This window comes from Portunus trituberculatus, chromosome 48 (assembly GCF_017591435.1).
Source record: "Portunus trituberculatus isolate SZX2019 chromosome 48, ASM1759143v1, whole genome shotgun sequence".
Taxonomy (NCBI): domain Eukaryota; kingdom Metazoa; phylum Arthropoda; class Malacostraca; order Decapoda; family Portunidae; genus Portunus; species Portunus trituberculatus.
In genome coordinates, this window is record NC_059302.1 from 16,538,543 (window position 1) to 16,553,303 (window position 14,761).

Sequence of the window (14,761 nt, forward strand, 5' to 3'; positions counted from 1 at the left end):
ACTGAGCTCTTTAACCAGGTGTGGGAGGAGGAGAGAGTGCCAAGAGTGTGGAATGAATGTAGGGTGACTCTGTTACACAAGGGAGGATACAAGAGTAAAGATGAGTTGAAAAACTACAGGCCCATTGCATTAGTGAATACAGTGGGTAAAGTGTTCAGTGGTGTGCTGAATGAGAGATTGTGTAAATGGATTGAACAGACTGGAGTGCTGGGTGAAGAACAGAATGGTTTCCGTGTGGATAGGAGAGCTAAAGACAACATATTTGTGGTGAATGAGCTGATTGAGAGGAAAAGGAACGAGGGTAGTAAATTATACTTGGGTTTTCTGGATATAGAGAAAGCATATGACAGGGTGAATAGAAGAATGTTAGGCAGAGTCTTAGAAAAGATTGGACTGAGTTCAAAGATAGTCAGTATAGTGCAAAGTATGTATGTGGACACAAGAGCTAGATATAGACTAGGAGACATAGAAACAGACTGGGTAAAGAGTGAGAGAGGAGTCAGGCAGGGTTGTATTTTGTCACCAACCCTCTTCAGTTTATATACAGAAGAACTGGCTGCCAGAATGAGAAGGATGAATGCAGGAGTAAAGGTGGGGAATGATAGGGTATGTGTGCTCTTGTATGCAGATGATGTGGTAGTCATGAGTGAATCAGCAGAGGAGCTCCAAAGTCTCCTGGATGTTGTAGATGGCTATGGAAGAGACTTTGGGGTGAGATTCAGCAGTGAGAAGAGCAAGGTGATGGTTGTGAATAGGTCAGATGATGAAAGAAACTTGGTGTGGAGACTGGGAAAAAATGAGGTGCAACAGGCTGAGGAATACAAGTATCTGGGGATGTGGATGAGTCCATATGGCTGTGTGAAAGCAAAGAATGAAAAGATGAGTTTGGTGAACCAGTGGGTGGGTCGGCTAGGAAGTGCAGCAAGGATGAGAGCCAGCAAGTATGATGTGCTGCAAGAAGTTTGGAAGAGCGTGGCTGTTCCAAGCATCATGTATGGTATGGATGTGATGACGTGGAATGAAAGTGAATTAGAGAAGCTAGAAATAGGACAGAACAGAGTAGCAAGAATGGCTCTAAATGCACCAGGGTATTCAGCAATAGAGGCATTAAGAGGAGACATGGGATGGAATACCTTCAGAGAGAGGCATGTGAAGGCAACACTAAGATTCAAGGCTAGGCTAGAATGAATGAATGATGCAAGAATAGTTAGGAAGGTGTTTCTATAGAATGTTAGGAATAGCAGGTGGTGGAAGAAGTGTGTCAGGATAGTAGTGAAGAGTGGTCTGGAAACTAGTTGGGCGTTCCAGCGAGTTGAGGGGAAGCATGTTGAGAGTAACTGGAGCATGATTGTTGGAAATGGAGAGGGCCCAGACTGGGATGGAAGGAAGTGGAAGAGAGAGATAGACAGAAGGGTGAAGTGTATTGGACTGAGCGAATGGAGGACTAAGATGGAACAAAAGAGTACTCTGGAGTGGTATAGGGAGAAACAATGTATGAGAAGTGGTATGATGGCAGCCTGGGGTGTGACCTCCTCTTCTGAGCTAGGGCACAGTGCATGAATGTGAATGCAAGGAGTTACAGATGGTCAGAGTCCCGCAGCAAAGTGTGCCAGATGTGTGACTTGGGAGAGGATGAGACGGTGGAGCACGTGATGCTGGAGTGTGTGAAGTATGCCAGAGACAGAAATGAGATGATGCAAGTGGTGCTGAGGGAACTGGGGGATGCCAAGGTGGAGAAGACTGGAAGAATGAAGACCAGCAGGAAGTAGTGGAAGTTGGAAGAGTAGAAAACCGACCCAGGAAGAGGATGATGTTCAAGAAAGTTCCAGTCCATATCATCGGTGACAGTATGGTGAGGAAGACCCCAGACTTCCTAAGGAGGGAGGTGGAGTGCACCAGCATGGGAGGTGCCAAGATACAGGATGTGAAGAAGAAAGTTCTAGAAGAAGTTAAAGAAATGGAAGAAAGAAGTCTGCTGGTGATCCAAGGAGGAGGAAATAACCTAGAGGCAACTGGGGCTGAAGAAACAGTAAAAAAAGTGGTAGAGGTAGTCAGGGCTGCTGAAGACAAGAAGATGAGTGTGGCTGTGGTGGGGGTCCTGCGGCGCCCGCGTGAAGGGGTGCTGTATGAAAAAACAAGAAGAGAGACGAACCAGATGCTCTGCAAGGAACTCCTGAAGCTTAAAATGGAATGGCTTGCAGAGAAGAAGGGGAATGTCAGCTTCCTGGATTTTGGCGGGATCCTGGATCAAGACAGGCTCTTCAGCAGAGACGGCATCCACCTCAACCAGGATGGAAACCAAAAGATGGGACAGCAACTGGCTGAGTGGATGAGGGCAAGGCAGGTGTGCTGCGTAGAGACGGCTTGACGAGGAGGACCAATGGATGACGGCAGACAAAGAATAGGACTAACTAACCAGGCAAGTGAATGTGTGAAGTTTGGCTGTATGAATGTGAGAGGATGGGGTGTGGGGAAGTTTGAGGATGTATGCAGGGAACTTGAGGAGTGGAAGTTCGATGTAGTTGGGTTTACTGAGACTCACCTGAGAGATGACGTGCGAATGGAGGAATGTGAGTATGTCATGATAGGGAAGTGCTGTAGAACACAGGAGACACTGGGAGGAGGCGTAGCCTTACTCTACAAGAAAGGAAGAGGACTGAAAGTAGAGGAAATAGATGTGGGGAGGTGTGAAAGTAGTGAAGATGTGATGGCAGTGAGAGTAGAATGTAAGAATAAAGTTGGCAGAACAGAGAAGATGGTGGTGGTGGTAGTTTATATGACTGTTACGGGAGAAAGAGCTGACAGGGAGAATAGGAGGAAGTTTGATGTACTTAGAAGAGTGGTGAGAGAGCATAGGGAGGAAAGAGTGCTTGTTATGGGTGACATGAATGCACATATAGGTTTATTGGGTGAACGAATGAACAGGAACGGTGAAATGCTTGAAGAGTGTGTGGATGAAATGGAGTTTGAGAATCTGAATGTTACCTTGGCTGAGGGACAAGTGACTTGGAATGCAAGGGAGCATGAATCAGCGATTGACTACATGCTGGTGAATGGAAGAATGCGTGAGATTGTGTCACACATGTGGATAGATGAGGATGGTATGGTGGATATTGTGTCTGACCACAATATGCTGGTCATGGAGTGCTGGATGCAGAGTGAGAATGAAGTGAAAGTGGCAGGTAAGGAAAGGAGGTGGAGACTGAGAGATGTAGGGTGGGAGAATTTTCAGGTAGATCTGAGTGAGAGAAGGTGGGATGATGATGTAAGGGTACATAATGTGGAGCACCTGAATGAGAGACTGGTTGAGAATGTGCGGAGTGCTGCCGAGAATCAGATAGGGTATGTGAGAGTAGGTAGGAGAAAGAGAGTATGCAAACCATGGTGGAACAGTGAAATCAGAGAGGCCAGGAAGGAGCGAAAAAGAATGAGTAGACAGTGTAGGTGGTTGAGAAAAAAGAGACATGAAAGTGATGAGGCAGAGAATGAGTACCTGAATGCATGGGAAGAATATGTGAAACAACAGAGACTCACAAGGCGAATGATAATGGAAGCTAAAGTGAAGTGTGAAAGGAGTGTGATTGAATCTTTAAGAGAGAAAGGCATGGAAGGTGGCCGTGAATGGTACAAGTTCATGAGAGGTGAGAATATGTCAGAGAATGTTGGTGTGGAGAGTCTGAAAGTGAATGGGGAAGTTATAACAGAGAAGAATGAGATCAGGGAGGCAATTAGACAGTTCTGGGAAGAGGTGGGTGGTGTAGGTGAAGTGTTTGATGTGAGAGAAGGATGTGTGACTCTGGAGATGAAGAATGCAGATGAACTGAATGAGAGAATCAGCAAGGAGGAGGTAGAGAGATGTGTGAAAAGGCAGAAGAATGGGAAGGCAGCAGGTTTAGACAGGATACCATATGAGATGTATAAAAATGGTGGGGAGGTTACCATATGAGATGTATAAAAATGGTGGGGAGGTTGTTATTGACAGGATGACTGAGGTGTTTAACCAGGTGTAGGAGGAAGAGAGGCTGCCAAGAATGTGGAATGAATGCAGGGTGACTGTTGCATAAGGGAGGACACAAGAGTAAGAATGAACTGAAGAACTATAGGCCGATTGCATTATTAAACACAGTAGGTAAAGTATTTAGTGGAGTGCTGAATGAGAGATTGCGTAAATGGATTGAGCGAGCTGGAGTGTTAGGTGAGGAACAGAATGGTTTCCGTGTGGACAGGAGGGCTGAGGATAACTTGTTTGTAGTAAATGAAATTATTGAGAAAAAAAGAAAGGAGGGAGGCAAATTGTATTTAGGTTTTTTGGATATAGAAAAAGCTTATGATAGGGTGGATAGAGAAATGCTAGTCAGAGTCTTAGGAAAGATTGGGTTGAGTGAAAAAATAATCAACATAGTGCATAGCATGTATGTTGACACCAAAGCTAAATACAGACTAGGAGATATAGAGACAGACTGGGTGAAGAGTGAGAGAGGAGTTAGGCAAGGATGTATTCTGTCACCAACCCTTTTCAGTTTGTATACAGAGATGTTAGCAGCCAGATTGAGAAGAATGAATGCAGGAGTAAGAGTGGGAAATGAGAAGATAGGTGTGCTCCTTTATGCAGATGATGTGGTGGTCATGAGTGAGTCAGCAGTTGAGTTGCAGAGAATGGTGGATGTTGTGGATGGATATGGGAGAGACTTTGGAGTTAGGTTTAGAAGTGAGAAAAGTAAGGTGATGATAGTGAATAGGTCTGAGGATGAAAGCAATGCAGTATGGAAAATTGGAGAGAATGAGATGAATCAGGCACGAGAATATAAGTACTTGGGGATGTGGGTGAGTCCAAGTGGGTGTGAAAAGACAAAGAATGAAAAGTTAGGTTTAGTGAATCAGTGGGTAGGACGATTGGGGAGTGCAGCAAGAATGAGAGCAAGCAAATATGATGTGCTGAGAGAGGTGTGGAAGAGTGTGGCGGTGCCCAGCATAATGTATGGTATGGATGTGATTGCATGGAATGAAAGTGAAATTGACAAGCTAGAAGTGGGACAAAATAAAATAGGTAGAATGGCACTAAATGCTCCAAGGTACACAGCAGTAGAAGTTTTGAGAGGGGATATGGGATGGAGCACCTTTAGGGAAAGACTAGTTAAAACCACACTTAGATACAAGGTCAGGCTGGAAAGAATGGATGAGGAAAGAATAGTGAGGAAGGTGTACCTGTGGAATGAAAGTGGGAGTCAGTGGAGGAAGAGATGCATGAGAATGACAGAGAGGAGTGGTTTACAAGTGGTATGGGGGATGAGAATGGCTGGGAGGAATCAAAGTGAGCGTGAATGGATCGTGACAAGAGGAGGCAGGGTAGGAACTGAATGGGATGCAAGGAAATGGAAGAGTGAGATAGACAGAGAGGTGAAGTGGGTGGGACTGAATATATGGAAGAATAGGATGGAATGAAAGAGTACCCTGGAATGGTACAAGGAAAAGGAAGCCCCGATGTATGAAAGGCGGTATGATGGCAGCCTGGGTGGTGACCTTCTCTTCCGAGCTAGGGCATAGTGTATGGATGTGAATGCAAGGAACTACAGGTGGTCTGAGTCCCGCAGCAAAGTGTGCCAGATGTGTGACATGGGGAAGGACGAGACGGTGGAGCATGTCATGCTGGAGTGTGAGAAGTATGAGAGAGACAGGCATGAGATGATGCAAGTGATCTTGAGTGAATTAGGGCATAATAGGAATGAAAGGGTGGAGAAGACAGGTGTTGCTGGTGGGACTGTGTAGAGAGACGAGTGAAAGGATGATGGAGGCTGTGAAGGAGTATCTGGAAAGAATGTGGCGAGCGAGGTGTAGGGATCATTAACGAAGAGAAATGCTACTTTTTTTTCTGTTTTGTCTTTTTTTGTCCTCTACAGGAGTAGCCGATCCAAAGGCCTGGCTCTGGAGCGATCCCGAGCCACCTGTAGCATCAATATCAAGATCAAGATGATCCAGGGCGGCAGCAATGACCTGGAGAGGTGCAACAGGCTGAGGAATACAAGTATCTGGGGATGTGGGTGAGTCCATATGGCTGTGTGAGATTAAAGAATGAAAAGATGAGTTTGGTGAACCAGTGGGTGGGTCGGCTAGGAAGTGCAGCAAGGATGAGAGCCAGCAAGTATGATGTTCTGTGAGAAGTTTGGAAGAGCGTGGCTGTTCCAAGCATCATGTATGGTATGGATGTGATGACGTGGAATGAAAGTGAATTAGAGAAGCTAGAAATAGGACAGAACAGAGTAGCAAGAATGGCTCTAAATGCACCAGGGTATTCAGCAATAGAGGCATTAAGGGGAGACATGGGATGGAGTACCTTCAGAGAGAGGCATGTGAAGGCAACACTGAGATTCAAGGCTAGGCTAGAACAAATGAATGATGCAAGAATAGTTAGGAAGGTGTTTCTATGGAATGTTAGGAATAGCAGGTGGGGGAAGAAGTGTGTCAGGATGGTAGTGAAGAGTGGTCTGGAAACTAGTTGGGCGTTCCAGCGAGTTGAGGGGAAGCATGTTGAGAGTAACTGGAGCATGATTGTTGGAAATGGAGAGGGCCCAGACTGGGATGGAAGGAAGTGGAAGAGAGAGATAGACAGAAGGGTGAAGTGTATTGGACTGAGCGAATGGAGGACTAGGATGGAACAAAAGAGTACTCTGGAGTGGTATAGGGAGAAAGAGGCCCCAGTGTATGAAAAGTGGTATGATGGCAACCTGGGGGGTGACCTCTTCCGAGCTAGGGCACAGTGCATGAATGTGAATGCAAGGAGTTACAGATGGTCAGAGTCCCACAGCAAAGTGTGCCAGATGTGTGACATGGGAGAGGACAAGACGGTGGAGCATGTGATGCTGGAGTGTGTGAAGTATGCCAGAGACAGAAATGAGATGATGCAAGTGGTGCTGAGGGAACTGGGGGATGCCAGGGTGGAGAAGACTGGAAGGGAATGAATGGTGTTGCTGCTGGGACTGTGTGGAGACACGAGTGAAAGGATGATAGAAGCTGTCAAGGAGTTCCTGGAGAGAATGTGGAGTGCCAGATGCAGGGATTAGTAGTATTAAGGATGGTGTCTGGTTTAGGTTCTTGCCGCCTTTTTTTCTTATTATCCCCTACAGGAGCTGCCGATACTAAGGCCTGCCTCAGGAGAAATCCTGGGACACCTGTAGAATCAAGATCAAGATTAAGATCAGAGGAGGCGTAGACTTGTTTCACAGAATGGTGAGGAATCTGAGAGTGGAAGAGCTGGAGATAGGATTGATTGATTGATTGATACATTTATTGTTGAATTAATAAATAATTACAACAAAGGAGAAGGATGAGCCTTGCCACCCACCCCCTGGACAAAGACTTAACCTTTTTTCATGTTTCTCATCGATATCGGTACATTTCACGCCTACAAGAGTTAGGCCTTAAAAAAATTGTTTTCCCGTGCAAAGTGAGCATGTCATTTTCTTTGTTCATGTCCTGGTCACTGAAAACTTTAAGTAATATCTCAAAAGATGGCATTTGCGTCTACTCTACGGAATTTGAACACCAGTGCATGGCGTCATGCAGCAGGGGGTAGATGTGCTTCAAATCCTTCCACAATATGGCTCAACCCTCAACCTCAGGTAAGTTTTATTGATACCAAAAAATTACATGTCATTTTGCCAGTTCATGATGAACTATTCAACTGATGTACAGGTGTTTTAGTGAAGATTTTCATGAAATAATGTATCAATTATTAAATGTTACAATATTGGTGACTTGTGTACACAACCCATGTTGATGTCATTTTCAAACGTTCCAATTTCGATGTTGTTTTGAGTAAAGTGTAGCAAAGTGTTGCACCCACCAAAAGCATATCCAATAATAACGACTTTGAAACGTGATGATATTGGTGACTTGTGTATAGGACACATTATTACTTTCTGATGCGTGTCGATATTGATGAGGAGTGTAATATGTTGCAATAAGATTCCACACTACTCCTGCTCATCACTAATAATTTTAGTGAAATATAATACTGTTCTGATTTTGTGTCTATTTCTTCCAGGTGGCATGAAACATAAATTTTTTTTTATGGGGACAGTCTTCCAGTGCGCCGTAGGTGCATAGATTATACCTGTAGAGATGAGCCCCAATCTGACTCGGAATATTCAGATATTGAGGATGTGGAAGACAGTGCTGATGATTACCTAGTCACCCAAGATGATGAAGTGCAGTTGAGGCATGATTTCATGTTGGACTTTCAAGGTAAAAAAAAAATGCTCTCTCTCTCTCTCTCTCTCTCTCTCTCTGTGAGTCAATATCTTAAATGTATATGTAATTTGTATCAATGTGTAATATCTTGATGTCTAACATGTAAATGTGTTTTATGTTGCAGATGAAGAGAAGATTGTCATTGGGCGATCAAGAAGAAGAACGCTGCTTCCTGTGAACCCCGTTGCACCACCCTCAGATGACTGTGATAATGCTATCAGTGTTCATGGATATGGTAGTTCTTCAGATGTAACAGTCACCACACCTTCAGTTGTTCATGTTTCTGAGGTGGAAAGGAATGAGGAGGTAGAAGATTATAGTAACCTGAAACACAAAATAAATTGGAAACAATGTGATGCTAATGAGAATAATGAAAAAAATATTCCAGAATTTAGGGGATTTATATCAGGCAGAGAGAATGCACTGGAACCAGTAGAATATTTCAGGAAGTTCTTTGACAGAGAATTACTGACACAAATATGTAATGAGAGTAATCTATATGCCTTGCAATGTGACCCAAGCAAACCACTCTCTTTAACAGTAGAAGAGCTAGAGGTATATCTAGGCATTTGTATCTACATGAGTGTTGTTAAAATGTCTAGTCATTGTAGATACTGGAGTTCTGATGCAAACCTTAGGGCTGTAATAGACTACATGTCCTGTGCCAGGTGGGAAAGAATGAAGTCATGTATTCACTTCGCAGATAATTCACAGTGTCCAGCCAAAGAAACGCCAGAATATGACAGGTAAACTGCCCTGCTCTATGGATGCACTCATTGCATTTTACATAATGTTTTTCAGATCTAAAAAGTGGTACCACAGAATATTCTTTCATTTTGTAAATCTTAGCATTTGTAATGCCTGGCTACTATACAGAAGGGACATCCAGGCTTCAAGTGCACATGCAAAATATTTGAACCTCCATGATTTCAAATTGGTATTGTCTTCATGTCTGAGGATGCAAGACAAACCTTCATCAGTTGATGAAAAGTTGATAGAAAAGAAGCAAAAGGGCCACAACACATAACATAACATAACATAACATAAATAATAGGATAACAAAGGGCCACCAGGGCCCATCTAGGTTATCCTGTATCAGTCGCACAGCGACCTCGTCATCAGTACTTAAAGATACACTTACAAGTACACAATACATTATATACTAATTCTAAATATTTGGCCCATTAACAGGGCTAAGTCCTGCAGCGAAATCCTCTACAATTTGTGGTCCCCATACATGGGGATCATGTCTTATTTAACTATAGTAAATTTCTTATAAAAACTATCATGCAGTGCTATACATAATTATAAATCTAATGAATTTAAGTGCTTATCTAATCTGTTTTTAAACATTGTCAAACTAGTGCTATTTACAACCGTCTCTGGCAATGCATTCCAGAAGTCTACCACTCTATGACTAAAGAAATATTTTCTTATATCTAACCTGCAGCCTTGCTTTCTAATCTTCCTGCCATGATTTCTAGTCCTATTTCCCTCCTCTAAGGTAAAGAAAGATCTCACATCTATGTAGTTTGTATCTGAGAACATTTTAAATAACTCTATCATATCCCTCTTATACATCTCCTCTCAAATGAAAACATGTTTAATTCCTTTAATCTATCTCTATACTCCAGGCGCTTTAATGCTGGTATCATCCTAGTTGCTCTTCTCTGAACTGCTTCTAACATGTTGATATCCTGCCTATAGTGGGGTGACCAGGCCTGTATGCAATACTCTAAATGGGGCCTAACATAGGAATTATATAAGCTACGCACCACTTCCTTACTTTTATAACTAACATTTCTATTTATAAAACCCAGGATCCTATTTGCCCTATTTCTTGCTTCTAAACATTGCTTTGAAAATTTCATAGTCCTGTCTATCACTACTCCTAAATCCTTTCCTTCCTCTACTGCCTCTAGCCAACATCCCTCCATCTCATAGTTAAAGTTTGTGTTGTCTTTACCTAAATGCATAACCTGACACTTTTAGAATTAAACTCCATCTGCCACCTGTCTGCCCATGCTATCAGCCTGTCCAGGTCTCGTTGTATTCTGTAATTGTCCTTTTCACCCTGTACTGCACATGCTATCTTAGTATCATCTGCAAACTTTGATACTTTGCTACTAATTCCTAAATCTAAATCGTTAATGTACACCAAGAAAAGAAGAGGTCCTAGCACTGATCCTTGGGGTACCCACTAACCACTTCCTTCCACTCAGACATTGCCCCATTTAATACTACTCTCTGTTTCCTATCAGAAAGCCATTCACTAATCCAATCAACTAACCTACCCCTATCCCATGTAGTCTCAATTTGTACACTAGCCTCCTATGCGGTACCTTATCAAACGCCTTGCTAAAATCTAGATATATAACATCTATGCTATTTCCATCATCTAACTCCTTGGTAATATATTCTAAGATATCGAGCAAATTTGTAAGACAGGACCTCCCTGATCTAAAGCCATGTTGGGTATCTCTAATTAATCTATTCTCATTTAAATGCTCCCAAATACTACCCTTAATGATTTTCTCTAGTATCTTACATACTATACTAGTTAAACTGATCGGTCTATAATTATTCGCATCATCCTTCCTACCTTTTTAAATATTGGAGTAACATTAGCTAACTTCCAGTCCTGAGGTATCTCAGCAAACCTAAGTGATCTTTCAAAGATTAACTTAAGTGCTTCAGAAATACTGTCTACACCCTCCCTAAGTACTCTGGCATGTAGCTCATCAGGACCACTAGCTTTCCTATCGTCTAGTTCAAGAATAAATTTCCTAATAATTCCCGGTTTTATATCAATATTTTCTAAAGCTCTTAAACTACTCGCACTGTTTGTAACAGGATTTCCTATTCTTTCCTAGTAAATACTGAAGAAAATTGTTCATTCAATAATTCTACTATGTCTTCATTTTGATCCACTACTACACCATCTTTTCTGAGTGGTCCAATCCTATCCTTATTTCTTTTATCACTGACCTTGTAATAACTATATAATTTTTGGGATCTTTACTCCCAGCTCTAGCTAGTTTTATCTCTGCCTGCCTTTTACTTTTTTTATAACCTTACTCAAATCATCTCTGACCTGTCTGTACCTAATCAAATCTACATCTTCCCACTTTTCTGCAACTCTCTATATGCCCTCTTCTTCTCTCTGATCTGGCTACCTATCTCATGAGTCCACCATAATGGCTTCCTGTTTCTCTGCCTTATATCTTTGTAAGGGATACACTGCATCACTATACCCTTTACTACAACCTTAAAAATATCCCACATCTCCTGTGCAGTTTTATTTCCAAAACTATCTTCCCAGTTTACCTCTCCTAATAACTGACGTAACCTACCATAATTGCCTTTCTGATAGTTTGGGACTCTAGTCTTATTCACTATATTATCCCTACTGGAATTAATGATAAATCTAATTATATGATGGTCACTGTTTGCTAAAGTCTCTCCTACCTCAACTTCCTTTAAACAATGCTCAATATTTGTTAGTACTATGTCTAAAACCTTCCTCCCCTAGTAGGTTTATCTACCATCTGCACTAAATAGTTATCCTGAAAACTTTCCATAAACTTATTTTCACTAGCATCTCCTACCATCCTCTCCCAGTTTACTGACTTAAGATTAAAATCCCTAAGATAATTGTCTGACTAGTACACCCCTATTTATCTCATCTACCATAAGGTTGTCTACATCTGCTGACTGGTTAGGTGGCCTATAAAAGCTCCTACTCTAATAACCTTACTTTTGTTTACTCTAACATCCAGCCATAAGGACTCTACTCTGTTATCTACCTTAATACCATTAACCTGACTGGAAATGAAGGATTTTTACATAAATAACTACTCCTCCACCTATCCTACCAATTCTCTGGTGTAAATACATAATGTATCCATCTACTTCATATTCTTTCCTATTTTCCTAAACTTTTCCTCATTTACCCATGCCTCTGTGACACATACAACATCTAAGTCCTCCTCAACTATATAACTAGATAACTCGTCCTTCTTGTTCCTAAGACTCCTGGCATTTACATAAAAACATTTAAGTCCTGCTACCTTCCTAGATGCTGTCTCCTTATTTGGAATCCTAATCTTATTCTCTCCTATTTGCACCTGGAAATCTTTCCTAATCTTTTCACTATCTCTGTTTATCCTATCTAATTTATGTCTAGCATCTTTCTTCTGGAATGCATTTGCTACCTCACCCCCTACACTCCATCCCAACTCCCCTCCAGACATCCACTCAGCACATCCACACCTTCCTACTCAGATGCACACCATCCCTAGCATACAAATCCCTTCGCCCATAGAACCTATCCCATACATCCACAAAGCTGACACCCACATCCTTACACATCCCTTTTACCCGACCATTCACACCAATGGCTCTAGACAACCATTCCTGCTAACATACACACGAGGCAAGATTCCTGACACTACACACCTCCTACCACTCTCCCTTATCTTGCCTAACATTTCCCGAAATCTTGCCACTAACTCCTCCGACCCACCTGCTCTGACATCGTTCCCACCTACGTGCAAAACTACTACACCCTCCTCTCCATCCCCCAACCCTCTTCTGCACCTCCTCACTCACTGCCTTCACACCTGCACCAGGCATACACACGTTCGTCCTCCTATCCCTGTCTTTCCCACAGAAAGTGCTATCTAAATACCTAACCTGAGAGTCACCCACCACACACACCTGAGGTGTGCTAGGCACAACCATCCTCCTCCTCTCCTCTACCCCTTCTTTCTCCTTTCACTCACCACAACCACTTCATTCACTCCACTCACTCTCCCCTCCCCTCCAACAAACCGAACCTATTTTCACACTCAACAGGTTTAGTCCTATCCTCCTAACTATCTCCACTTTCCTTCCCTCACAACCTGCCATCTCTGCCTATCCTGACTACTATCTTTCCCAGTCTGGCACGCCTGCTCCCTCTTCCCCACTCTGCTCTTCCCGACAGAGGCCAAGCCACCCTGTCGCCCTCAGAAGGTCCAACCTTCGGCCTAACACTGATCTCCTGCCTAATTGTTTCCACTGCCTCCCCAAGCCTCTTAACCTCCTCCTTCAATTCAAAGATGAGAACTTCGTTCGCACTTTTCCCCTCACTTAGCTTTCTGATTTCCTCTCGTAATTCTCGGTGCTCAAGAGAAAGAACTAAATTCTCGCTCTTGAGCCTACACACCATACACTCAGAAAAGTCAACGACCTTCCTGTCGTGCCCACACATCTCACACACAACAAACTCTCCCAATCCCACCTCAACACTCTCTTTCACGCACTCAATCACACTCTGATATACCTCAGTAGCTACCGCCATACTAATTTACAATATGTTAACTCATGAACAAATAAAAATACTAGGTGACAGCAGGGTGGGGGAACCGCGGTGGTGGGGGGGCCTAAGTGAGGTCAACTAATCCTCTTTCAAGGTCAACTTGACGGTTACAAGCCTAGTCTCCTCGCTCTACAAAAAATACTTTTAACTCACAAACACTGATTCTAACCACTATTTCACTCTAATCTAACACTTGCAGTACACACTTTCACTTCACTAACACTCAAAAGCACCACACACAGACACCAAGCACAAACACCACTCGCTAACTATAAAAACCACAGCCAGAAACGGAGCGCACACACAACACGTCCACTCGCCACCACAAAACCAATTCCACCAAAGCCAGTAAGAGATAACCAGATTGGACATTTCCCAATCAATCTTCCAAAACGAGGCAGATGCAACAACCCATCCTGCAAATCATCACCTGTAACATGGTGCCTAAAGTGCCAAGTACAGTACAAATGATAAGAGATGTTTCCTAGAGTTTCATGGAATTGAGTATGATCTGAAAAATCTGCCACAATAGAAATGCACCAAAATATCAGTTTTAGTTTGCTTCTGTGGATTTTTTTTCAGTTTTTGGTTGAATCAAACTATTGATTTGCATGCCTTGTTATGAATGATTTTATGTATACTTTGAAATACTTGTTTATTTATAATCAATATAAAAAAATTACAGCTTCCTTTAGTGAAATACTGAATATTGTTCATATTATAAGAAAATTGCTGATGTGAAAATTTCAAATTCAAATATGCCACAGTAGAAAATGCACCAAAATATAAGTTTTAGTTTGCTTCTAAGGACTTTTTTTTCAGTTTTTGGTTGAATAAAACTATTGATTTGCTTGTTTTATGTTATGGATTATTTTATGTAGTTATACTTTGAAATACTTGCTTATTTATAATCAATATAAAAAATAACTGCTTCCTTTAGTGAAATACCGAATATTGTTCAAATGGTAAGAAAACTACTGATGTGAAAATTTCAAATTCAAATGTTAAACAAGTAATAGAAAACATATTACAATAAAAATTTTTCATTCAAACTAAGAATTTCCAGTAAGAATGCACATTTCATACATGCGTTATATTCATCTAAACATTTTAGAATTATAGCAGTACACGGACATCACCGATTTTGGAACG

The 14,761-nt window shown here is 42.1% G+C and overlaps 1 protein-coding gene across 7 annotated transcripts; it reads left to right on the forward strand.

Moving 5' to 3' along the window:
* Nucleotides 1-5,616: 5,616 nt before the first annotated feature.
* On the forward strand, nucleotides 5,617-9,360 carry LOC123498664 (piggyBac transposable element-derived protein 1-like). Of its 7 annotated transcripts, none has more exons than XM_045245989.1 (5): nucleotides 5,617-6,038; nucleotides 7,122-7,224; nucleotides 7,506-7,616; nucleotides 8,042-8,241; nucleotides 8,372-9,360. In XM_045245989.1, exons 4-5 carry the CDS (start codon nucleotides 8,226-8,228, stop codon nucleotides 8,995-8,997), a joined length of 642 nt encoding a protein of 213 aa, XP_045101924.1. In that variant the 5' UTR covers nucleotides 5,617-6,038; nucleotides 7,122-7,224; nucleotides 7,506-7,616; nucleotides 8,042-8,225; the 3' UTR covers nucleotides 8,998-9,360. The 7 variants fall into 7 exon arrangements, with proteins under 7 accessions (XP_045101924.1, XP_045101926.1, XP_045101922.1 ...); XM_045245991.1 differs by having other exon boundaries at nucleotides 7,544-7,616; XM_045245987.1 differs by having other exon boundaries at nucleotides 7,122-7,616.
* Nucleotides 9,361-14,761: the final 5,401 nt, after the last annotated feature.